Here is a 26,058-nt window from a genome sequence, read left to right as displayed (position 1 = left end):
AACAGAGCACCCCAAATCCCTCCATGAGTCCTTGTAGAGAGCAAGCCTGGCAGTGCAGTGAGAGCTTATATCGTGTGACCACCGCTCAGCCATGTGCTCAGCGAGGGCCAGCCCCAGCGTCCTGGTGCAGTTTGAGTGCAGGTTTCAGAAGGCAGACCTGCAAGAGGAGCTGTGTGATCGAGGCCAGGGGGCACAGCTCTCTGTGCTCTAGCACAGGGTTCCCAGCCCAAGGCTATGATGAGCTCAGCAGGTCTCTGACCACCTCAGCATGTCAGCAGAACCGATGGCTGAATCCTTCCTGTGTGAGGTGCTGTCACTTTCATCAGATCATCCAGGGCCCAGGATCCATAGATGGTTACCTGCTACTAATCTACGGAATTAAGACTGCCTTGGGCATTTAATAAATCTTTATCTTAGCTGAAGTTGTACATACTCCTGGCAGTGAGTTTTAGTCTTTCTGAAGAGCGTTATTAGATGATATACATCAGTGTTGTTTTTTAAATGTCAGTGTGCTGTGGTCTTGACAGAGCAGAGTTTGCACAAAGGGGTCAGATTTTAAACTTGGACAAGACCTTGATATTGTAAGTAGAAATGTTATGGTCTCAACCTTCAGCCCGTGATTTGACCTACTTACTGTGGAGACTTAAAATAATGAGTTGGTCGGCTGTCATCTGATATTTGGCTCTTTGGATAGGGCGACCCTGGACATCTTTGACTACATCTACATAGATGCTTTTGGGAAAGGCAAGCAGCTGACAGTGAAAGAATGCGAGTACTTGATCGGCCAGCACGTGACTGCAGCACTGTATGGGGTGGTCAATGTCAAGAAGGTGTTACAGAGAATGGTGGGAAACCTGTTAAGCCTGGGGAAGCGGTAAGGTTTTCTTGGTTTTCTAGTACTTCTGCTGAGCACGTGTCTTTAGAGGTTTGAATTGTGTTCGTGATGTGCCAAGTAACTTTTCTTTGAGATCTTTGCAGTAGACACTGACAAGTTCTCTTTGCAGGTACTGAAAGCATTCTTCAATAATAATACCTTAGGCTGGGAAAGATTATTTTTCAAGGGCAAGATCTTCTCATATCCAAATGCTTTGCCATCTTTTAATTGATACCTTCCTATCATTAGATAAGAAAACAAAATAGGAAACTGCCTTGTTTCTAAGTCCAAGGAAACCTGTCCTACAGGGAAAGTAGAAAGTTGTAGGCTGTGTTATTAGAGTAATAGTTTTCTGTCTAATGACAGAATTCTTCTTTCAAATGACTATTTTTTAGAGCAATTTCAGGCTAACTGCAAAATTGAGCAGGAAGTGCAGAGTTCCCATATCCTCCCTGCCCTGCACACGCACCGCTTCCCTCACTGTCAACATCCGCACCAGAGCGGTGCATTTGCTGCAACCAGTGAACTGCACTGACAGATCATCATCACCCAGAGTCCACGGTTTCCATGAGGGTTCACTCTTGGTCTTGTATATTCTGTGTGTTTGGACAAACACATAATGACATGGGTTCCCCTTTATAGTATCACACAGAGTAGTTTCACTGGCCAAAAATATCCTCTCTGCTCTGCCTACTCAGAATTCATCTTTAATTATGTACAGTGTTACTGCAGTGACTGCTTAATAAAAGTGCTTATGGTTTTAATTTAGTACCCATCACCAAAGTAGGGTACAAGGTTTATATTTATTGTGTACTTTTTTTTTTCTTAAGAGCATTGTATCTCTTTGTTGAACAGAGAAGAAATACCAGTTAGAAAACATTTGGGATTTGTGTCAATTATATTTAAATCCTGGGCCTCAGAAAAAAAGTCTTTGCTGAAGAAACAAACAGGATAAGACAAAGATTATTTTTCCTCTGCTAGGGAAGGCATCGACCAGTCGTACCAGCTCCTGCGAGACTCACTAGATCTCTATCTGGCAATGTACCCGGACCAGGTGCAGCTTCTCCTCCTCCAAGCCAGGCTTTACTTCCATCTGGGAATCTGGCCAGAGAAGGTAATTATTTAACTTTGATGCTTTGCCCTTGCCTTAGAAAGAGGAGTCCTAGATTGAAGGGTTCCCTATAACAAACTTAATCTTTATGTTAACATGGGGAATAAACACAAATTTATTCAGTCTCCTAATCGTAACCCATCAGTAGATTTTTTTTTTTTTTTTTCATTTCTTATTCTAAGGGAAATTGATTCTGCTGCCAGGAATTGCCTGTTCTCTTTGTGGTCAGCTCCTTCAACCTTAGAACCACAAAGCCTCTGTCTCTGCTACTCACCCACTGGGGCCCTAAGATGTTTTTCTCCAAGTCACCCTCACTTAGCAAGGGAAAGCAAAGCTGTAAATGGTCAACCTCCAGCCGTGCTGTTAGCAGCTAACATTGGCCATGAATAAATAAGTGCTCCTATCAGATGCAGGAAAATTGGATCTTAGATATGTTCAAGTCTAGCCACTGGACTAGAGAAGGACTCATTTTGTCTTTGAAAACCATTGAATTTTGATACTGTTTCACCGGAATTTCCTCCGTTTTTTAATGGCCCCCTCTGGGCTGTAGCACACACTTTCAGCAGGCTGCAGTGTTGACCTACGCGGGCTGTGTGGATGTAGCCCGTAGAGGCCCGTTGTGTGTAACAGTGTGCGGGAGCCAGCCGCACCTTCCCACCAATGCCTTGGCTCTTCTTTGGAAATATGTGAATAGTCCTTTTTGATTGTTTAGAGCAGAATTTAATTGTGAGCTCTCACAGGCCATCAGCATAAACTCATCTCCCTGTGTCGTTAGAGAGCAGTACAGTCTTTCCCAAAAAAGTAAATATTCTAAATGACTCTACATTGCTTAGATTGAAAGTCTCACTGATCCACAACTTCGAAGATCTAAAATAGTTCTAAGAATGGATGTACCAGTAGGAAAATCCCAAGCCTCCTGTTTTAAGAAAAGATGTAGGCCGGGTGTGGTGGCTCACGCCTGTAGTCCCAGCACTTTGGGAAGCCGAGGCAGGTGGATCTCCTGAGGTCAGAAGTTCAAGACCAGCCTCACCAACATGGTGAAACCCTGTCTCTACTAAAAATGTAAAAATTAGCTGGGCATTAGTGGCAGGTACCTGTAATCCCAGCTACTCAGGAGGCCGAGGCAAGAGAATTGCTTGAACCCAGGAGGAGGAGATTGTAGAAAAGAAAAGAAAGAAAAGATGTCATCTGTAGCCCACATAGCAAATATCCTCCCAGAACATCTGTGTAATGTGGTAGAGGAATTTATTGGGAAAGAAGACTGTCCACCAAAGTTATCAGTTACTTGTCCAAATTTATTTTCATTTTATTTACATGTTTTAAATTTTAATTTTTTTTTTTTTTTAATAGAGACTAGGTTTCACCATGTTGCCCAGGCTGGCCTTGAACTCCATCTTGGCCTCCCAAAGTGCTGGGATTACCAAAGTGTGACACCACACCCTGCCTATTTATGTATTTGTTTTATTTGGGGGTGTTTTGTTTGTTTCTTTTTGAGATGGGGTATCACTTTGTCGCCCAGGCTGTGGCACCATCTCAGCTGACTGCAGCCTCTGCCTCCCAGGTGCAAGTGATTCCCCTGCCTCAGCCTCCCGAGTAGCTGGGACTATAGGTATGCTACCACACCCGACTAATTTTTGTATTATTTTTTTTGTTTGTTTAGTAGAGATGGGATTTCACCATATTGGCCAGGCTGTTCTCAAACCCCTGACCTCAAGCAGTCCGCATTCCTTGGCCTCCCAAAGTGCTGGGATTACAGGTGTGAAACACCACACCTGGCCAATGCCTATTTATTTTTTATACCAGGCTGTACTGCCTATTTATTTTCGATAGCCAGGAAGAGCTAAGAAACACAAGCCCCCTTGGTCACTGTAGCAGTAATCCAGGGTTGTTATGGCTGTGATGGAAATAGAGAGGGTAGGATGGTGAGATTTTAGAAGTCAGGAGTACTGACTGAATCTTCTCAGCAGCCTTATAGGATGGATATTATTTTTATTTTTGCCTTGATGCAAATAAGGAAACCGAGGCAGTGAGAAGTTAAATAACTTACCTGAGTTTCCTGTGTATGCCATGACGGCATCAGGAGTTCAGTGTGGGCAAGGTGGTGCCCGGGCCCACCCCACGCCGCATCCCATGGTCTAGTGGGCCAAGGCCAGAGCGTTTCTGAAGAAGCCAACAGACAGGCACGTTCTCCTTCCTGCTGCCAGACCTACATCCTCATCATGACCCAGAGTTTTCCTTTCCCTCTTTTTCTGCCTTTCAGTGGAAAATGTATCCCCCAATTTTCCAAAGCAAACCCCCATCTCTTCTATTGGAAGAAAAACAAAAAGTACTCCCTGTCTGCCCTGCAGGCATTTCTCTAGGTCACTACCTTTCCTCCTCCCACAGAGCTAAAGTTCTTAGGCTGCCTCCCACTCACCAGGAACACCAGGACCCGTTCCCATGCCTCCTCCACAGGCACTGTTCTTGCCAAGGAAGCCAGTGACCCTCTTTGACTGAAACCATTCTCCTCATTGATAAATGAAGTACATACTTTTTCTTTCTGTATCTTTCCCCATCATTGCTGGCTACTCCCTTCTGGGAACAGTCAGTTCCTTTCGCTCTGTGGTCTCTGGTTCTCACGCTCTTGCTAGTTCTTATCTTCCCTTCAAGGCTGAAGGATAACTTCTAGACATCTTCTACTCTGCACCTGTGCCCTAGGACAGTGCCCTTCCTCTTGCGTCAGTTACTGCCTGTCTGCTGTGGCTGCTGGAGCACTGGAGCCCTGCCTGGACCCTGGGCTCCAGACCAGCATATCCACACGCCTGCTACACCCATGCACGTGACTCAGTCTCCTAGATGGGTGAAAGCCTGCTGAGAGCAGCACTTCTGTAGCCTGAAGCAGTGCCCCGGCCTCCTGCTTGTCCTCCTTCCCTCAGCCCTGAGTCCCTGTGAGCCCGCTCTGTATGCAGGCCAGAGAACTCTTAACAAAATATCAGTTATGTCCCTTCACTGCTTAAACCTCTCAGGGTGGCTCCCCTGTTGCCTTGAAGACCAGACTCGTTCTCCATGTGGCTTTTAGGTTCTGGGTGATCTGGCCCTGCCTGCCTGACACTCCCCGCCTCCAGTAGCAGTGCCTTGGTCTTCTCCTGTACCTGTCACTTCATCTGCGTGTCTGCGCTGTCTTGCTTCAGTCTTTTGTGTGTGCTGCATCTCTACCCAGGGTCTCTGCTCATCCTCAACTCCCATCTGCTGGCTCACTTCTGCCCACCTGTCAGCTTAGACTTCTGCCTCCTCCGAAACCCCTTCCCTGCTTCCTCTGCACTGCCTCGTCAAGTTTTCCAGTTGTTCTGTGCTTGCCCTTCCCAGAGCTTCATCCAGTCTGTGGTAGCTGCTGCTCCATCATCTGTCTCCATTAGAACATATTCTTTAAGGACAGGGACCAGGTCCTGTTCCTAACTGCAGTCTTCTCCATGCTGTCAGCACAATTCCTGGCCCATGATAAGGGCTCAAAATTTTTTTCTAAATGACTACTTAAGAAATGACTTCCAGGTGCTGTGGCTCACACCTGTGATCCCAGCACTTTGGGAGACTGAGGCAGGTGGGTCACTTGAGGCCAGGAGTTTGAGACCAGCCTCAGCAATGTGACAAAACCCAGTCTCTACCAAAATAAAATACAAAAAGTAGCCGGGTGTAGTGGCACACTACACCTGTGGTGGCATATCACCTCAGTTACTCAGGAGGTTGAGGTGGGAGGATCGCCTGAGCCTTGGAGGTCAAGGCCAAGGCTGCAGTGAGCCGTGATCACACCACTACACTCCAACCTGGATGACAGTGAGACTGCATCTCAAAAAAGGTAAACAAGTTACTTCTGTAAAGTCTAATAAGTCTCTTCACAATAAGAATCACTAGAGTGGAAATCATATGCATATAATTTACTTCTCAAAAAAAAAAAAAAAAAAGTGGCAGAACTTCATTAGATATGAATAAAGGAGAAGACTCAAAGGGTGTGTTTAGAGTTTTCAACACGGGGCAGTTTATGTCACTCTGAAAGTAGGTGTTTGGAGAGCAGACCTGTTTTGGTAGTAGAACAAAGTGTTCTGTGTGGGGTGCGTTGCATTCATCCTGACCTGAAGGCATTGAGTGCAGATGCCCAGTAGCCTTTAGCAGGAACTCCTAGCATCAGTATCTGGTAACTGAAGCCCCAAAAGTAGCAGATCCCACAGACAATGGATATCAAGAAGGCAGAACCAAGAACTTCAGAGAACCTTAGAGGGAACCTGGAATTCAGGGACAGAGCAGTGCTCAGCAAACTACGGTCTGTGGGCCAGATTCACAAAGCCTGCTTTTGTGAATAAGCTGTATTTGTTTACTTATTATCTACAGCTTTTTTCAAGCTACAGTGGCAGAGCTGAGTAGTTAAGTCAGGGATGTGTGGCCCCCAAAGCCTGAAGTGTTTCTTCTCCGGCACTTTACAGGAAAAGTCTACCAGCCCCTAGGCTAGAGGAAGAAAGCAGTATAGGAAAACATGGGTAATAGACCCCAATCCAGGATCTCTGCCCCAGAAGTTGTAGTCATGTGGCATTCTAGGCCTAGAGCATTTGGTGGGGACAGCGTGGTGCCCGGGTCAGCACAGTCTGCAAATATGCCAGGCCCCGAGGCACAGAGTCTTCATTTCTGCCCTCTGCCTTCGTGCTCAGCCACACATCCAGCGAAGGTGGGGGTCATTATCCTTGACCTTATCCAGACTTTCTCAGTCCTCTGATGATGCCAAGTTCTGGGCTTTTTACTTATCTGGTGGGGAGGTGGCTGCTAGGACAGAAAGGGAGCTGCGTGTGTAGAGCACAGCCGAGGGACAGAAAAGGTGGCTTGCTGGAACTCTGTCGGCTCACAAGGATGGCCATTATGCAGGCACTGTCAGTAGGTACTTCTTGTTCAAGTAAAGGGTAAATTCGAAGTGCCCGGCTGGAGGTAGAGGCAGAGGGAGATTGGCTGTCTGGTGATTCTTGTTGAAACTGGGTTTGTGTAGTAGTGAATTTAAAATGCTCCTACTCTTGCTCGGGTATGACACTGGTTGAGAGCAAGAGTTGATCTTCATGCCCAGTGCCACAGCCTCACTGCACCTTACCACAGCCCTGTGACCCCAGGCAAGTCACTGCTCTAAGTCCGAGTCCTCTTCTGGAAGTGGCAGTGACTAAACCCTTCCCCCCCCCCTTTTTTTTTTAACCTAATCCTCCCAATTTGAAGGTCAAGAACTAACCTTCAGATGGGAAGGATTACGTGAAACAAAAAACGTGGTGGACTTGACACAGTGACCTGCAGAGAATAAGTGTTTGGTTAATGTTGAGGTCCAGCAAGTCTCAGTCTGAAAGGCAAGATAATAGCGTGGTGCATAGAACTGGAATTTTCACAATACTTTTACAGGCTCACGATGCATCAGGAAACAGGCAGGACAGTGATTACTCAGGATTTGATAAGCTAAGAAAGGAATTCAGCGTTAAAAACAATGGCTAGTCTGACAGATCTGGGCCTAGAGTCCAAGTGGCTTTATGTGCTAAGCAGGCTGTAATCCAGGACTCAGTAAGTTGGGAGGAGGACTTTGTCAGAAACTCTGTGCTAAGGGCTGTCAGCATGATGGGTTCGAAGTAATTGTATGTCTGTCTTTTCAAACTTGGAGTTTTTTTCCAGAGAGGCACTGTGTGCAGTCGAGGCGGTAATAGTGGAGTCAGACAGTCCTGGTACTCTGTGCTACTAGTTTAACTTCTGCATAGGTGTGGTTTCTCCTGCTGCATGCTGAATACCAAATACCATGATGAGTCCAGATCACCGAGGTGACCAGCAGGATTTTAAAACTCTGACACACGTGGCTTCCTCATTCTAGTATAGCTTCTTAAACTTAACGAATGCATTCCTCTGATCCTCGCTCTGTGACCTTTTCCATCTCTTCCAGCACTGAGGCAGTTGTAGCAAACATCCTTTTGGTCTTGATTAAAGCAGTTTAGCATTTTTTCCCCTCTGAACTCCTGAGTGGCAAGTTAAAAATCGTTTCTGTGTATTTAAAAACGTGGATTCTCATACTTCCCATGCTGACCAAGCATGTTAGGCGCTGTTAGAGTCCACCTAGTCCAGATGTGCCCTAGTTGGGGGACCCTCGCCTGCGTCCCTAGCACCTATCCCAGCACACTAGTTTCTAAAGAACTCCCCAGGTTCACACTAGTTAAATTGGGGTGTCGTAGGCCAGCTGCCAGTGTTACAGGCGAGCCCAGCCCTGGACATACGCAGTGCCAACTTGGTAGCGGTCTGTCAGAGAATGGCCCAGAGACCTGGACCGGGGCCATCAGGGCACAGCCACCCCTTAAGGTCCTTTGTTAGGTTACGTAGGTAGGTCTAAATCCCTCGCTGCAAAAAAGAAAAGGCCTAGCTGAAAATATTATCTCCTAGTCTTTCTGTCTTGTCTTGAAGGTGCTTGACATCCTCCAGCACATCCAGACCCTAGACCCGGGGCAGCACGGGGCGGTGGGCTACCTGGTGCAGCATACTCTAGAGCACATTGAGCGCAAAAAGGAGGAGGTGGGCGTGGAGGTCAAGCTGCGCTCTGATGAGAAGCACAGGGATGTCTGCTACTCCATCGGGCTCATTATGAAGCATAAGAGGTGAGTGCCCGGGATCGTCCTGTCCTGCGGTGTCCGTTCCAGAGGGCTGCGGAGACACACACATCTGGTGAGCCCTCAGGACACGGTAGAGGAGGAGCTGACTGGAAACAGTGACTTTGATCACTTATCCCCTGAGTGCGCACCGAAGGGAAGACAGAAAGCTGAGCTTTTTTTTTTCCTTTTTGAACCATGTCTTTGACCTTTGTGTTTCTTAAGCAGCAACTCACTTTGCCGAGAGATCTTCTAGTGTTTTTAGCGGCCTTTAGATGTTTGACCCTTCTCAGTGTGAGAAGATGGAAGTAACTTTGTAAGCCACAGATTTTTTCTCTCATTTCCTCACTGTTCTTATCTCTTGTTATTTAATCTCAAGTTTCTTGAGATCTGATAGGCATTTGGTCTGTTTACCAGGCAAAATTAAACTGTATCCAAAGTGATTAGAGCAGCTTACATCCCACCAGCAGGCTGGGAGCCGGGAGTTCCTATTCTTCCCTAGTGCTACTGCCAGACCTTTCAAAGTGTGCTCACGTGGGAAATGCCAAATAGTGTTTCACTGTGGTTTTAATTTCTGTTTCCTGGGCTACTACTGACCGTCCAAGTTTTATTAAGAGCCTCCTCAAACAATTCTTTTTGCTTTTTTTTTTTTTTTTCCTTTGGAGACACGAGTCTGGGCCTGCTGCCTAGGCTGGAGTATAGTGGTGCCATCTCAGCTCACCTGCAACCCCTGTCTCCCAGTTCAAGGGATTCTCATGCCTCAGCCTCCCAAGTAGCTGGCACTATAGGCACACACCACCATGCCTGGCTAACTTTTTGTATTTTTAGTAGAGACAGTGTTTCACCATGTTGGCCAGGCTGGTCATGAACTCCTGACCTAAAGTGATCTGTCTTGGCCTCCCAAAATACTGGGCTTACAGGCATGAGCCACCACATTGGCCCATTTTGTGTATTTTCTGTTGAGTTGTTATTAGTCCTCCCTATTGATATGTAGTTTGTTCTTCTGTATATTAGTCTGTACATGAGGAAAAGTTGCAAATGTCTTTTCCCAGTTTTTGGCTGGTGGTTTTCATTCTTTATTGCATTTTTTAAAAACTTTTAAATGGAAAATTGCAAATTTTCATATAAGAGAGAAAGGAGTATAAGGAGCCAGGTGGTGTTCCTGTCATCCAGCCTCAACAGCTGCCATGCAGGGTGGGTCTCACTCTCCTCTGCCCCCTCCATACCTTCCTCCCTGGGTTAATTGACGCAAATGCCAGATGTCAGTTCACCTATAGCCATCTCAGTATGTACCTTTAAAAGGCAGGGACGCTCTCTTCCTCTCTTTCTGTCTTTTAATATTTAACATGTTACCACATCTAAGAAAACCCCAGTTACTTAACTTCATCCAGTAATCTCATGAGAGTTCCTATTTTCCCAATGTCCCATATTTTTAAGTATTTGAATCCTGATCCAAACAGTTGGATCTAAGTATCAGGATTCAAATACTTAAAAATATGAGACATTAGGAAAATAGGAACTCTCACGAGATTACTGGATGAAGTAACATTAGTCTCTTGGTTTTAATGATGTTAAATTGGTTCGTCTTTTCCTTTACGGGTTGCATTTTTAGTGCCTTGTTTTAACAAACCTTCCCTGTCTTGAGTCAAGAAGATATTTTATATTTTAAAAGCTCTGCATTTAACAACTGAGTCTTGGTTATACTAAGATCAGAATTTGGTGTGCTGTTGTCAGGCCAGGTCCCGTTTCTTTTTCTTTTGGATAACCAGTTGTCATCCCATCACTCTTTGTTGGAAAGTGTATTCTTTTCCAGATAAGTGCCATGTTGATAATGAGAGTTGTTTACAAAAGGGGTCAGGGCTGTCCTGAAAAATGATTCCCAGGGAGTAAAGCAGGTAGCTGAGGATGCAGCTGAGAGAAGCCCGCCATCGTCTGTACGTTGCTGGGTGGTCCACAGGGACTGACTGTGCCTCCTGTGTTAACTAGGTATGGCTATAACTGTGTGATCTACGGCTGGGACCCCACCTGCATGATGGGACACGAGTGGATCCGGAACATGAACGTCCACAGCCTGCCACACGGCCACCACCAGCCTTTCTATAATGTGCTGGTGGAGGATGGCTCCTGTCGATACGCAGCCCAAGGTAAGCGGCAATTCCGCTTGTGCCAGCGGCCCTCTGGCGTGTTCAGCACATGTTTGAGCCCTCGGGTAGGTACTGTGGGCATGGGCCATGGGTGCCTTCAGAGGCGGCCAACGCCCTATAGCCAGCCTCCTTCGGGCCCCCAGTGGCTAAACGTGGCTAGGTCTGCACAAGTGCAGCCCTGGCGAGGGTCCAGTAACACCCACACTCCTCCAGAGCCTCCTCTCCCCCAACCCAGACTCTATTCCAACACTGTTGTCAGCCCTCATCTGATTGGCCACTGCCTATGCCAGTAAATTCCGGTAAGTCCGGCCTTCCAGACCCAGCCCTCTTCTCCTTCCAGACAAGGAAGGCACCAGGTAAACACTTGGGGGCCCCCCAGCGCTCCCTGGCCTCTCAAGGCTGCGGGTGCCGATTGCACGCCCCTGGAGACGCCCTCGTGTGGCCACCTTTGGGGGCTGCGGTCCACAGCGCCAGCCCTGGGAGCACGTGAGAGCCCACAGGAGTGCAGTAAGGTTGGGTAGGCGAGCAGACCACTGCCACCCGGCCGGTGCCAGCCAGGGCAAGGCTGAGGTAGAGACTGACAGAGCCTGTGGAAGCAGGTGAGAGACAAGAATGCCTTGAGTGTAAGTCTCCCTTTTCTTTGTTTCTGTTGAATTTCACCTCCACTTAATAGGACAAATTCATTGTTGTAATGTATATTAACTCCATTTGAGAAACATCATCGTCATCTTTTTCTAGATGAGAAAACTGAGGCACAGGGAAGCCATTTAATTTTTAACTTACAGAACATGATTTGAAGCCAGGCAGCTTGACAGAGAGTCTCGTCCTTATCCTTCATGCTGTACCTGTTCATGTCTGGCTCAAAACATGAGGTTTGACCTAACTCAGTAAATCCAATAATCAAAATACAGGATGTATAAAAATCTCAGAAGTTTCTAAAAGGCTGGAAATTGCCAGGTGAGTTGGTTCACAGCTGTAATGCCAGCACTTTGGGAGGGTGAGGCAGGAGATTGCTTGAGCTCAGGAGCTTGAGACCAGCCTGGGCAACACAGCAAGACCCCATCTCTACAAAAAAACTAAAAATTACCCGAGCAGAGTAGTGTGCACATGTGGTCCCAGCTATTCAGGAGGCTGGATTGGGAAGATCACTTGAGCCTGGGAAGTAGAGGCTGCAGTGAGCTACGATTGTGTTGCTGCACTCCAGTCTGGGTGACAGAGTGAGACCTCGTTTCAGAGTAAAAGGCTGGAAAATAATTATTATTGTCAATTCCTCAGAAACTGAAAGGGTCCCCTGGAACAGCAGCGCCAAGAGAAATCCATTTTTTGAGACTGCAGGCCGCTCGCCCTCGCTTAGAGTGATGGGGATAGTGTAAGGGGTTTAACTACTCCCTGTGCCAGATGGAGGCACCAGCAGTGATACTATTTAACTTCTGAAGCTGTGTCACATATAAAAATCATACTACAGTAACAATCTCTAAAACTCAACACATGATTTGGAAATTATTGACTGATTCACTGCGCCATTGGTACCAGCACAAGTCACCTGGTACGCGCTTGATACCCTACAGCCTGTGGTGTTCACAAGGATAAAGGAGCACTTTCTTCTCATCAACACTGTGGGCCAGTGTCTGTGGCTTTGCCACATGGCATCATTATCCACTGTTGAGGGTAGGCTTTAAGTATTTTGGTTTTAGGGGTTGTGAATTAGTTCACTCTTCAATTTGAAGATTCGGAAGTTGATCTCTAATCATATCTAGGTAAACATGCAATGTAAGGTTTAGTCATAAAATTGTCATTACTGAAAAAATCATTATCTGGTTGTCAGTTTTACCATCTCTTAAATTGAGACAGAACTAAATGATTATGGGTAATGTTAGCAAATTGCCTTCTTGAATTTAAAATTTTGAGACTTAGAAATTCTTAGAGCTTCAAAGCTGTTTCTATACTATGATAGTTCCCGTCCTCTGCCAGTGGTTCCGTCAGCGCTCAGTCAGCAAGTGTTTCTCTGCGTCCTAGGCTGAGGGGTAGGTCCCACCTTGACGTGCCTGATCTGTGGCTGTCTTCGGGTCCTCCCTACCCAGGAGACTCTGCTCTGGGCCCTCATCTCCTTCCCCTTTGGGGCATCTGTGGATGTGGTGGTTGCTCCCAAAGCCATGTTTCCATTCCAAGCTCTTCCCTGGGCTCTGTCCCCACCTCTGTCCCAGCCGCCGGGCATCTGCACTTGGAGGGCTCTCTGGGGTCTCTCCAGTGTGCTCAGCCCCGACTCACTGACCCCATTGTTTTAGCTTGATCATTTCTGTAAAGACAGAAAAAGCATGAACTCGTTGTGCTGCCCTGTCACCCCTTGCGCCTGCCTGCCCCATCTTACTGAGTGATACCACGTGGGGACTGTGTTTTGCTTCTCTCTCCTTGCCCTCGCCATGCACCTGTCCAGCCAGAAACCCCACTGCTGTCTGCTCGTGTGTCTCTCATTTCCATTCCAGCGGCCTTTGCTTGCCCACTTCCTCACTGGCCCCTGCCTTCGGGCCTGCCCCCAACCGGGCATTTCCCTTAGCAACAGCAAGAAGACCTTCCCAGCATGTCCCTGGACCCGGCCACTCGATGCTTGAACTGACTGACCATCAGGAGTTTCTTATCAGCAGTCCAGAATGCTTTACCAGCCCCTAGGGATCTGGCCCTCCCCTTACGGCCCGAAGGCTGTTCCCACCGCCAGCGTGCTCCAGCCCACTTCAGATTGTCTTCCTTGAAGTCATCGTTCTTGCTCGCCTTCAGGTCTTGACACGGTTGGCTGCTCCTGACTGATAGGCCTCCCTGCCTTACCTGCTGGTCTCCCATCACTTCCTTCTAGAAGCTCTTCTCACCCCTGCCCCTTCCCCACCTCTCAAGATCAGGTCATTTATCCCACTCTGTACTTCGTGACACCATCTCCTTCCCTGTCTTTCATATCCACTGCTTCCTCTTGAATGCTCTGCCCTTCGACCAGTGAGAGCTTGGGAAGTTCTGTGACTGCCAAGCTCCTGCTCACCCGGGGTGTGTCCCAGCCCCCAGGGCCATGCTACTCCCCTGGGAGATGCTCATGTTCAGCTGGGGGAGGGAATCTGTCCTGGAGGGACAGCAGTACACAGACACACAGCAATGAGATAAGGGGGAAGTGTCGTGAATGAGACCCCCCCTTTTTTTTCCTGAGACGGAGTTTCACTCTTGTTGCCCAGGCTGGAGTACAATGGCGCAGTCTCGGCTCACTGCAACCTCCACCTCCCAGGTTCGAGAATTCTGTCTCAGCCTCCCAAGTAGCTAGGATTAAAAGCACATGCCACCACACCCAGCTAATTTTTGTATTTTTAGTAGAGATGGGGTTTCATCATATTGGTCAGGCTGGTCTCAAACTTCTGACCTCAGGTGATCCGCCCACCTTGGTCTCCCAAAGTGCTGGGATGATAGTCCACCATGCCCGGACTTTTTTTTTTTTAAACAAGTTTGGAATGAAGAATATTTTCAAACACATGGAACAGTTAAAAGAATACATCAAATACCCCCAGTTACCCTCCAGTCGATTGAACAGTGAATGATTCAGATATTTGCTTTATGCATAGAGATTTTAGTTTTTTGCTGCACCATTTGAAAGAATATTGCAGACATAATCTAAATACTGAATTATGTCTAAGTATAAGGACATTTCTCTGCATAACCACAATTACATTATCACACCTAACAAATAACAATTATTTTATAATATTTAAGTTTTCAGATTTCTCAATTGTCACAAAATAACCTTATATCTATTTTTTGCTGGTATTTTTAAAAAATCAGAATCCAGCCAGAATTCATTCACTGCATTTGGTTGTTTTTTCTCTTTAATCTCTCTTATTAAAGACAGTTCCTCATTCGTCACCTTTTTTCCCCTTTTTCATATCCAGACTGGTGGTCTTGTAAATGTTTTTTGTTTGTCTTTTGAGACAGGGTCTTGCTCTGTTGCCCAGGCTGGAGCATAGTGGTGCGAACATGAGTCACTGCAGCCATGACTTCCTGGGCTCAAGCAATCCTTCCAGCTCAGCCTCCCAAGTAGCTGGGACTACAGGAATGCACCACCACACCTGGCTATTTTTTGTGTCTTTTGTAGAGATGGGGTTTTCACCATGTGGCCCAGGCTGGTCTCAAACTCCTGGACTGGAACATTCTACCCACCTTGGCCTCTCAAAGTGTCGAGATTACAGGCATGAGCCGCCAGGCCTGGCCATTGTCTTGTAAATTGTATAACGTTTTGTATTTGCCTCATTGGTTCCTTAACTGTATGTTGTCTGTAATCTGGGAGTAAAGTCTGAGGCCTGATTAGATCGGGATCAGAATTCTTGGGGAGGATACTTTGCCACGTACTTCCCGTTGGGTCTCATCAGGGCTCCCTGTGAGTGATGCTGAGTTTGGTCACTTGGCTAAGATTATATGACTCACTATTTCAATTAACGAGAAATCCATGTGGTGATTCTGTGGCAGTCTGTGAAGATCCTGTTGTCCAGTGACCTTCAACATCACGGTTAGTTCCAGCACTTTTTGAATATCCTTGTCTAGATCATTATATGAGAACTGCCGAGTGGTGGTTTTTCCACCACTGTTACTTTCTCTACTTCAGTGAACAAGAGCTTTCCCCTTCCTCCCTGCCTCCCTTCCGCCTTCCCATCTCTCCTCTCCTGCCCGTTTCTGCCATAGACTCCTGGATTTTTACTCAGTGTGTTATAATCACATGGGACAATTTTATGCTCATTAGCCTGTTTTTAGCCAGTGAGAGGCTAATTTCAAAAACACATATTAAATATGTTTTCAAACATTTCTGGGTTAATGTGTTTTTATGAAATGGTTTTTTTTGTTTGTTTTTTTTGTTTTTGTTTTTTTTTTTTTTGAGATGGAGTTTCGCTCTTGTTGCCCAGGCCGGAGTGCAGTGACGCGATCTCAGCTCACCACAATGTCCGCCTTCCGGGTTCAAGCTATTCTGCTGCCTCAGCCTCCTGAGTAGCTATGATTACAGCCACCACACCTGGCTAATTTTTATATTTTTAGTAGAGACAGGATTTCACTCTGTTGGCCAGGCTAGTCTTGAATTTCTGACCTCGTGATCTGCCTGCCTTGGCCTCCCAAAGTGCTGGGATTACAGGCGTGAGCCACAGCGCCCGGCCGGAAATGTATTTTTTTAAAACTTTTCTTGATCTAAATGTTCAGCCTTTGGCTCCAGTGATCCTGCTTTTCTAATTACTAACTCTGCACAGAGAGTTGAAGAGTGAATTAGAAATCACATACATAAATGACATCTTCAAACAGTTTTAGTTTGTACAATGAAGAGGATTCTTCCCCCAGTGTGTTCCATCTTACGAGCTAAACCCTAATGGGATGTCCAGCATCTTGCATGTGTGTAATGTTTTGTTCCCACTAGGGGGCGCGCTTTGATACTTTCATGACACTGGGTGGGAGAGCCGTCGCTCCTGTCCCACCTCCTTCTGGACTTCTCAGATGCTGTGCAGAGTGTCACAGATGCTCCTTGTCTAGATCAGCTGCCATGTTGGAAGGCCAGGAATTCAACTACTATGTTAAAATCTCGTTCTTAGGTTTTATCTGTAATGGTGAGGCACCTTGTACACTGCTTGATACATGGTGTGTCCTCGACAAACATTGGTTCCCTTTTCTGTAACTTATTTGTCATTTCCAGACTCAACGTTCTACCCATACAGTCCTCCCCACCTCAGATACACACACACACAAATACTAACACACTCCGTGGCCATCTGCACCTGTGGACAAGGGTGGTGAGGTGGGTGGGGATGCCCTGTGTGGGCGCGAGGGTTAGGTAAGTGGCACAAACGTGTCAGAGGATGCTTTGGCCCTCGCTTTCAAATTGCAGACATCTCAAGCACGCATTCTCTTCCAGCCTAGCAGTTCCATCTCCATCCCTCCACACATGTGCACGGAGGCCTGTGGCCCCCTTGTTAAAATAGCAAGACAGTTGTCATTCATAAGGACTCATCTAGTAGCCTGAGGTTTGTGCAGACTGGAATGATTACTAACCTGCAATTGAGTAAGCCAGTTGTAGGCGAGTGCTTAGAATACGTTCTGTGTAAGTAAACACACATAAAGCAATACCAAATTTTAAGTATATCTAGGGTATTTCGATGCATATGTGTGTGCTCATAGGAGAAGGACTGGAAAGACACTCACACTGATGGTGATGGTGCCTTTCTCTTGGAGAGGAGGACGGGATCAGGACAGGACAGGTGCCCACAGAGGACACATGGGTAGTGTTTCCGTAGCATCTATTTACATATTTTGGGGTAGCTGAAGATTTAAAATAAGCAGACAGATCTCTCTGAAAACTTCAAGGGAATCCTGGAAGATTTCTCAGGATTTTTCAGTGCTTTTAATTGGTACCTGGTTCATGTTTTAATTAAGTTTTGTGTTACTTAGATTTATCATTTTTTAAAAAAGTAAATTTTGTGAAAACCTGTGGATCGGCATTCGTTTTTCTTTCATAATGCATAGTCGCCAACTTCATTCTGTTGTTAATTATTTCCTGTTCTGCTTCTAAGCAAGCTAGGAGCCCAGGCCCGTAAATGCACCGAATCCAGTCCTTGTTCCTCTCGAACAGCCAGGAGTGGGGCTGGGAGCACCCTTGTGGGCTGTCATTTACCTCTTACCTGGTTTCCCAGTGTTCCTGCCTGGGCTTTGCCTGTGTCTTGTTCTGGGCCCATGTTCAGAATTCTGTGCAGTAGCTGTTGGGTCAGGTTGCCCTGGCAGATCTGTGGATGATAACCTGAGTTGCCCCTTCTTTTCTCCTCCCAACAGAAGCTGAATGTTACCGACAGCAGGCTGTGCCTTGATAATACATAGAAAGGAGAATGTGGAGGAGAAGGAGCAGTGCAAAAGCACAGGGCTGGGCTCTGGAGCAGGGCTTCTCAGCCCAGCACTAGGCACATTTCGGTCAAGATAACCATTTGTGGGGGGCTGTCCTGTGCATTGTACGTACTTAGCAGCATCCCTAGCCTCCACCCACTAGGAGCTGGTAGCAGCTCTCATTATGACAACCAAAATTGTCTTCAGACCTCACAGATGTCCCTTTGGTAGTGAAAGAGCCTCCAGATGAGAACTACTGCTCCAGATGAACTGGCAACAAAGCAGTTACCCTAAATTACCTGCTTGAATTCTCTGTACTTCACAGTCTATGTCCTGCCTACCAATGACAGGGAACACTGGTTCCCTTAGAGCAAAGGGGATTTTGTCTCGATGGTATCCCAGATTCTGTGCCCTCCCTTTATTATTTCTGTGCAGCTCTGCAAGAACATCCAAACATGACTGGGCATGGTGCTCACACCTATAATCCTAGCACTTTGGGAGACCAACACAGAAGGATCATTTGAGCCTAGGAGTTTGGAACCAGCCTGGGCAATGTAGCCAGACCCTGCCTCTACAAAAAAAAAAAAAAAGAAAATTCAAATGCAAGGGCCGTGGCAGCTGTCCTGGTTAAAGTACCAGGTGGTGGTCATGTCACCATAAGCCTCCTCAAGGAAAAGATGCCTTGCTACTTGGTTTCTCCTGTTACTGGATGTGCAGGGGCAGGTGGCAGCCGTGGGTGGACAGAAAAGGACGTCTTAGCCAGTGTCATTTTGGAACATTTGCAGCAGTTTTTGTTTGTTGGTTTTTAACATTTATTGATTTTTCCCAAGTCTAACATTTGACAAATACAGAGAAAATCATCTCTAGAGACCTACTGGTGACAGTAGAGAGATTAGAGTTGGCGGATAAGTCAGTTTCCTTCTGGAAAAAGTGGGAGGTCCTGGAACCACGGGCTCCTGTGTGTAATGTGGACTGGAGCGTGTCTTTCGGGGTAGCGGTGTTCTGAGTCTACCCATCCCCTCCCCTCCCTGCTGTCTCCTGACTGTTGGGTTTTTCTCAGGTCTGGTTCCCTTCAGCTCTGGAATGGGACTGTGGTTTGAGTCTGGGGTTAAATCCTTGGACAGCCCACTCAACAGCAGAAGGGGGCTCTTTCCGGGGTTATGTGGGAGGGTGCCTGTGACTCCACTGTAGGGTCTGGCACATTGTAAGTGCCCAGTTTAAACTCTGTCACTGTGCCACATCATGGAGCAACCCCTGATCCGTGGCCTTCCAGGCCCTTTCCCAGTGGTACAGGCTTTTTAACCCACCTTTCTTGGAGGCTCTTACAAACCTGTTACTCATTTTCATGGCCGCCTCCGCTTTGCTGAATTAATATGCCATCATTTATTTACACAGTGACCTATACTTGGACGTTTACCCTGCTCTTACGTTTTTTTCCAGCATAAGTACTGTTAGGATAAACAACCTCCATACGTTCATCTTTGCACATGACATGCCTGTGACTTCTCAGTGGTACCGATTCGTTTAAACAGTTCTGTCGCTGGTCACGGTCTGCAGAAACAGCCTAAAACAACATATTAGCGCATTCTTCAGCTCCTCCTGTTTTGTGGTTAAAAAAAAAATTGCAGATTGAGTCACACAACTCTTTTCCCCTCTCCCCAAAGACAAATACCAGTTGAAGTCAGTGCTTCAGAAAGATGCCTGCGTTCATCCTGTGTACTTCGAGGATGCATGGCCTCAGATTCCCTGACTTTGTATTTCAGGATGTTTAACCAAGCTGTTTAAGAAATAATATGCCACACTGTGTCGGTGAGCCCATGGGTTGGCCTTACTTGTATTAATTTATAGACCCACTTGCGTTCATTTGAGTGATGGGCAGTGCAAAGGATGGCTTCGGAGTGAACGGAACTGGGGTTCCCTGGAGACACAGTTGCAATGGGAGGATCTGCCCAGCCCAGCCCCCTTCCGGTGCCAGGTCATGGAGGGCATGGCTAGGCTTCTTCTGGATCAGGGGCCACACCCACTCATGGGTCGGGCCTCCATGGCCAGCAAAGAAGGGCTCACAAAGCACCATCCTTTAGCTGGCAGGATCTCAGTTATTCTGGGGAGGTTGGGAACCATGTGAAAGGATTTCAGCTTTTTAAATACCTTGCCTTCATCATCCCTTTTTTTTTTTCCTTTTAGACGGAGTCTGGCTCTGTCACCCAGGCTGGAGTGCTGTGGCACAATCTTAGCATACTACTGCCTCCCAGGTTCAAGCAGTTCTCTGCCTCAGCCTCCCAAGTAGCTGGGATTACAGGCACCCGCCACTACACAAAAATTAGTGAGACTAATTTTTGTATTTTTAGTAGATGGGGTTTCACCTTGTTGGCCAGGCTGGTCTTGAACTCCTGACCTCGACCTCCCAAAGTGCTGGGATTATAGGCGTGAGCCATCGCACCTGGCTTTTTTATTTTTTAATTTCATTTTTACAGTCTTTTTTTCTTTTTCTTTTCTTTTCTTTTTTTTTTGAGAAGGAGTTTCGCCCTTATTGTCCAGGCCAGAGTGCAGTGGCATGATCTCAGCTCACTGCAACCCCCGTCTCCCAGGTTCAAGCAATTATCCTGACTCAGCCTCCTGTGTAGCTGGGACTATAGGCATGCACCACCATGTCTGGCTAGTTTTTTGTATTTTTAGTAGAGATGGGGTTTCACCACGTTAGTTAGGCTAGTCTCAAACACCTGACCTTAGGTGATTCACCCACCTCGGCCTTCCAGAGCGCTGGGATTATAGGCACGAGCCACTGCACCCAACCTTATTTTCTGTTTCTCTAGTGGCAAAACAGAGAGCAGGGAGAGGAGGTAGCATGATTTTCCCAAGAGATGTACAGATAATAACAGCCGATATCCACGTGGGATCTGCAGGCGCAGCCACCTTCCGTTCACCCCTGGTCTCACAGCAGCCCTGGAAAGAGGCTGCTCGATGTTGGAAGCCCAGGGCCAGTGCTGGAAGGAGCTTGGGTGGAAAGTGTGGTCTGCGTGAGGGACTCCTGTGAATAGAGGATAGCGGTAGCAGTTACGAGACTTGTCACCACATGATGTGGCAGCTTCGGAAACTTAGCCACTGCCAAAAAAGGAGCAGGCAGGGATGATCTTGCCCCATTGTCCAGTCAGAGAGACCTAGTGAGTCTGTTGTTTGCCCGTTCCTAAGAGACTGTTGGAGTTTTGCTGGAGCCAGACATCCTGCTCAGAGATTTGGAAAATCTGCTGTTTCGTGGGGAGCTTTTGGGGGACCCATACCACCGCCCACCTTCTCGTGATTGCCACTCGCTGCCCTTTTCCCATTACCCCCTCCTGGCTCCATAAGCATCTTCAGCCTTCCCGTCTACACCTCAAAAATGCCACCTGGAAGGGGTGATGGGAGGTTCTCTGGATAAAAGGTGCTGCAGAAAGTGACACTGTAATGAGAATGCCCGTGTGCCTCTTTACCAACAGAAAATTTGGAATATAACGTGGAGCCTCAAGAAATCTCACACCCTGACGTGGGACGCTATTTCTCAGAGTTTACTGGCACTCACTACATCCCAAACGCAGAGCTGGAGATCCGGTATCCAGAAGATCTGGAGTTTGTCTATGAAACGGTGCAGAATATTTACAGTGCAAAGAAAGAGAACATAGATGAGTAAAGTCTAGAGAGGACATTGCACCTTTGCTGCTGCTGCTATCTTCCAAGAGAACGGGACTCCGGGAGAAGATGTCTCCACGGAGCCCTTGGGACCCGCTGCACCAGGAAAGCCACTCCACCAGTAGTGCTGGTTGCCTCCTAAGTTTAAGTACTGTGTGCTCTCCCCCAGCTGCAAAGACAATGTTGCTCTCCGCCTACACTAGTGAATTAATCTGAAAGGCACTGTGTCAGTGGCATGGCTTGTATGCTTGTCCTGTGGTGACAGTTTGTGACATTCTGTCTTCATGAGGTCTCACAGTCGACACGCCTATAATCATTCTTTGTATTCACTCCATTCCCCCGTCTGTCTGCATTTGTCTTAGAACATTTCCTTGGCTGGACAGATGGGGTTATGCATTTGCAATAATTTCCTTCTGATTTCTCTGTGGAACATGTGCAGTCCCGAGTGAGGACTGTGTGTCTTTTTACCCTGAATTTAGTTGCATATTCAGAGGTAACATTGTGTGCTATCTTGGCAGCATCGTAGAGACAGAGACATTAACAAGCTAATGGTAATTAGAATCATTTGAATTTATTTTTTTCTAATACATGAAACACAGATTTGAAGTGTTTATCTTTTTTTTTTAAATTTAAATGGGAATATAACACTTTTCCCTTCCATATTTCTCTCTCGAGTTTATGCACATCTCTGTAAATCATTAGTTTTTTATTACATAAAATTCTTTGAGAAAATGCATAATAGTGAATTTTGTGAATGGATTTTTCCGTATTCATCTACAATTCCTCCCTTTTAAATGACTACTTTTATTTTTTAACTTAAAAAATCTACTTCAATATCAGGAGTAGATCTTAAATCAGTGATGGGTTCTTTTTGTAGTAAGACATAGAAATCTGATGTTAAATGTTTGCTCTTAGAAGTCATCCTCCCTGGTCTCCAAAGACCAAAAAATGAGGCTTCTTCGCTCTTGTGATCAGGAAAAAAAAAATTTGTGAACCTTAAAAAAAAGTTTTTGAAGGGAAAAGAAGTGGTTTCACACCCCTTGTTATTCCTCAGAGTCATTTCAAGGCCTGTTCAATTGCGACAGGTTAGAAAGAGAATGCCTTTCATCTGAAGAGTGTTGGACTCGTGGGAAAGGAGATGTGCGTGTTGTAATCGGCTTTTCCAGGCTGCCAGGGTCCTGACGGCAGCAGGACGAAGCCTGTTGTAATATCTTCTGGGAAAGCCTGACTGTTCACACAGCCCTGGCTCCTTCCCAGAGTTCTCAGTAACTGAGTCTGGAGTACCTGCATGCCTTCATGCAGCTCTGGAGCTCCTCCTCCTCCCAGCCTGCCAGTTCTCGCTTGAGCTAATCTTGTCATTAATTGATAGATGCTAACTTCTGGAGTTAGGACCTAGTTACTTTGCTCTCGACTTTTAAAATAATGCAGTTGCTCTAGTGAATGGGGTGTTAGGGGCCTGTCTGTGCGCCTGTCTGTCCATCTGCATGCAGTATTCTCACCCATGTTGAATGACTGCTGCCTGTTTACCCTTTGGAAACCCTGGGGTGACGGAGGAAAGCCACCTGAGACCACTTCATAGCGAGGGAAGGCTTTAAGCATTTACTAGAAAGAGATAGGGATTTGGCCCTGGCTCCTCCAGCCTGAGTTAGCTGTTATCCACTGTCCACGTTCCTTATGAGTTCAAATCCAGAGTCAAAGGATTTGAACCTGCATTTGGAAATGTGACCACTCACAGCACCTGGCCCACTGAGGTTGGGAGGATTGTACACTACTCTCATTTAAAGGGGAAAATTAGATAATATGGAATTAATATTAATGAGATGCATTACTAAGAAACTGTGAGCATGCTGAGAGTTACAATTGTCAGTTTTCTGGTTTGATTGATTTCCTTTATTCTTAGAAACATCAAAGCCAAGAAAGATGGTTTTACCTTTACTGACCCAACTGTAAATATGTATCTAGACTGTTTTTAAATGTGTTTCTTCATGACTGCTTCATGGGGCTCCAGGAAGCCTGTATCACCTGTGTAAGTTGGTATTTGGGCACTTTATATTTTTCTAAAAATGTGTTTTGGATCCTGTACTCTAATAAATCATAAGTTTCTTTTTAAAAATTTTCCAAAACTTTCTCCATTTTAAAAAGCCCTGTTACAAAAGTAGAACTTTCACAATGTTAAAATGTTAACTATTTGGATATAGCAACTTCTTTTCTCCTCAAATGAATGCCAAGATTTTTTTGTACAATGATTAATAAATGGAACTTATCCAGAGAAACCACACAAATGGACTGCCCAATTTCGTTTCAGGACAGAGAGCTCAGCCACGATGAGAGTGGAATCTCTCTCACCTCTCTTCGGCTCTAAATATGAAAAGTATGCTCTGCTGAAATTTTCTTAACGTTGGTGAGCAGACAGCCTACCTTTAAACGAGGACCTCCTTGCCCAACATTAATTTTATCAGCTCACTAGTAACCTTTGAGAATATCTGGTTGTCATGCAAAGATTGCACTTCTTGAATTATGTTAAGACACCTGTTGTAAAATGAGAACTGCTCATGCTTTAAAAGAAAAACAGGTTCTTGATGCATTCTGTTGCGGTTGTTTTGAATGGCTGCGCTGCATACAGTGTGTCCAGAATGTCCCCTGAGCATTGATTCTGTGTGATGTCACTACCTACTATGTGGGATGTGGGAGGAAAAAGGTTATAGGCTGAACAAAGTCATTTGACTCTTTGGTGGTGTTTCTCCATGCCTTTAACACACAGTACTATCATGACTTTCTAAGAGAAGAATGTAGCGTGCTGTGACATCTTGATGTATTAAACCCTGGAATTTCCCTCCCCTGACACACAGGCCCCATCCCCGGGGGTCCTGTGTTTGCAGACATGCTTCGAGAAGTTGTCTCAGTGAGGTTATCAGTTATGTCCAAAATGAGTCTACCTTAGAATGAGACCGGTTTTGCCAGGTGTCGTGTTTGCAAACAATCCATCTAATCAGATTTTGAAAGGCCAGCTTTCATGTCACCTGCCTGAGACTCCTAACAGATCCCCATTATAATTGCTTTTACAGGGCAAAATTATTTTATTGAGAAAACCACGTTAAGTCCTTTTGCCTGCCCAGTTTTCCGTGGCATGCTATCTACTTAAAGTCTCATTCTCATTTGTAAATGTTTTGATCTCTCTCCACGGAGAAAACAGAACTGCCGTGTTGCAGGCTTTCTGTTGCTGATGTCAGATCTCTTTGCTATAAAGGGGAAATATTTCCTTCCTTAGTCCATACTCCAAGTAAGTGAACTCAACTACCAACAGCTTTTTAACTGAAAAGTATCTGCGACCATGATGATTGAGATGCAGCTCATGTTTTTGTTTATTTTCTCTTTTTTTAATTTTTTGGAGGGAAGAAGAGACATCAGCTGGACAAAATGCAGAATTTGGATGTGGGACAGTTTCTTTTTGGAGACATAAGTAGCTGTACCGTATGTATTATTTTGTGTGGCATGCTAACTTCCAGCTGGGCACTGGCCTAACAAAGTCTTTGTAATCCTCCCAACAATCCTATAAGGCAGAGCCAGACAGTAAAGATGTTAGGCTTTGCAGGCCACGTACAGACTGTCACATGTTCTCCGTTTTTCAAAGTGTCAACAACATTCTTAGCTCAAGGGCTGCACGAAAACAGGCTGCAGGTGAGATGATGCCCACAGGTCATAGCTGGCTGACCCCGGCTAAGTGTAGGCATTAGCATTCCGCTGGATAAAGAGGAAACCCACGTCATTCTGCTTGTGTGTGGGTGGGAAGCCAGATGTGGAATCCAGGTGGTCCCTGAGTCGCCAGGAACCACCGAGATCAGCTGGTCACACCCACACTCTCTGGCACAAGCAGCTGCCTCGCCATGGTTTAGCCTTGGTCTGGCAGCAACTTTAACCTTGAAGGTTGCGTTTCTGAAAATTTAGAATCTCAAAGGTAAAGCACATTCCTTCGGTGAATAAAATTATATGCAGTTATAGAATACATGTATTATGGCCACGTAGCAACGACTGTATTAGCCCTATGCTAGCTCTGTAATAAATAGACCCGAAAAGTGACAATGGCTCAAACACAATAGAACTTTTTTGCTTCCGTAATACTCGGCAGGCGAATGGACTGGCAGGGCAGCCCTTGTTCAGGCATCAGAGGCAGAGTACCCTGGGGCCATCCGTCTCCATCCAACCCAAAGTGGGGTGAGCACAGAGGGATAAGACCCATCTAGGAGCTTCCATGAGCCAGTGCGGAAGCGGCACTCCCTGTATTCACTCCCATTTTGTATGGAGGCGGGAGACATTGTCTAGTTGTGTTCTGGGAAAGGAAACGGAATGATGTGGGTGGAAGCTCTGGTCCACTGCACGGGCCACTCCAGTGTGCTCCTCCACAGCAGGAGACAGCCACGGACACTTAAACCAGGCTGTCCGTGGAGACAGATTTCTCGTCTCCTGCCCAGTCGCTTGTGCCTCAGTAGCACGTGGCTGGCAGTGCGGTACCCTTCAGATGGCACTGCCTGTGTACACTCACCATCTCCACCGCAGATGGCTGCAGAAGCAGGGAGGAGACCTCACGATGTGGGTTATGTACACTGCCTCTGTCTGAACAGCCAGATCTCAAGTGCCCGGCCACGCCCATGTTCCAGAGGAGGTGCCAAATGATTTCCTTCCGGAAGGATTTCTTCCAGAAGGAAGAGAAAAGGTTTGATGGGCACTGACTTTGTGTGTGCCCCACACCCAGAGCCCTCCTTGGTCCCTGTGTCG

The 26,058-nt window shown here is 46.4% G+C and overlaps 1 protein-coding gene and 1 long non-coding RNA gene across 4 annotated transcripts in view; one reads left to right on the top strand and one right to left on the bottom strand.

Moving 5' to 3' along the window:
* The window catches only part of FBXO21 (F-box protein 21), a 45,333-nt gene extending 21,332 nt beyond the window's left edge, over positions 1-24,001 (top strand). The window contains exons 8-12 of one of the 3 annotated variants that reach the window (XM_017529538.2): positions 695-874; positions 1,856-1,988; positions 8,403-8,614; positions 10,592-10,749; positions 21,096-24,001. In XM_017529538.2, the coding sequence (XP_017385027.1) occupies positions 695-874; positions 1,856-1,988; positions 8,403-8,614; positions 10,592-10,749; positions 21,096-21,286 (874 nt within the window). In that variant the 3' untranslated portion in view covers positions 21,287-24,001. The remainder of the gene's footprint in view (positions 1-694; positions 875-1,855; positions 1,989-8,402; positions 8,615-10,591; positions 10,750-21,095) is intronic. The other 2 variants (XM_017529539.2, XM_037738916.1) reach the window with 2 other exon arrangements.
* Positions 24,002-25,864: 1,863 nt separating this feature from the next.
* The window catches only part of LOC108305038, a 39,581-nt gene continuing 39,387 nt past the window's right edge, over positions 25,865-26,058 (bottom strand). Inside the window, exon 3 of the long non-coding RNA XR_001825532.2 lies at positions 25,865-25,960. This is a non-coding gene — a long non-coding RNA (uncharacterized LOC108305038). The remainder of the gene's footprint in view (positions 25,961-26,058) is intronic.

Source organism: Cebus imitator, unplaced genomic scaffold (assembly GCF_001604975.1).
Source record: "Cebus imitator isolate Cc_AM_T3 unplaced genomic scaffold, Cebus_imitator-1.0 Scaffold59, whole genome shotgun sequence".
In the NCBI taxonomy this organism is placed as follows: Eukaryota; Metazoa; Chordata; class Mammalia; order Primates; family Cebidae; genus Cebus; species Cebus imitator.
The sequence above is the reverse complement of the archived record's forward strand: the minus strand, read 5'-3'. Positions and strand labels throughout refer to the sequence as shown.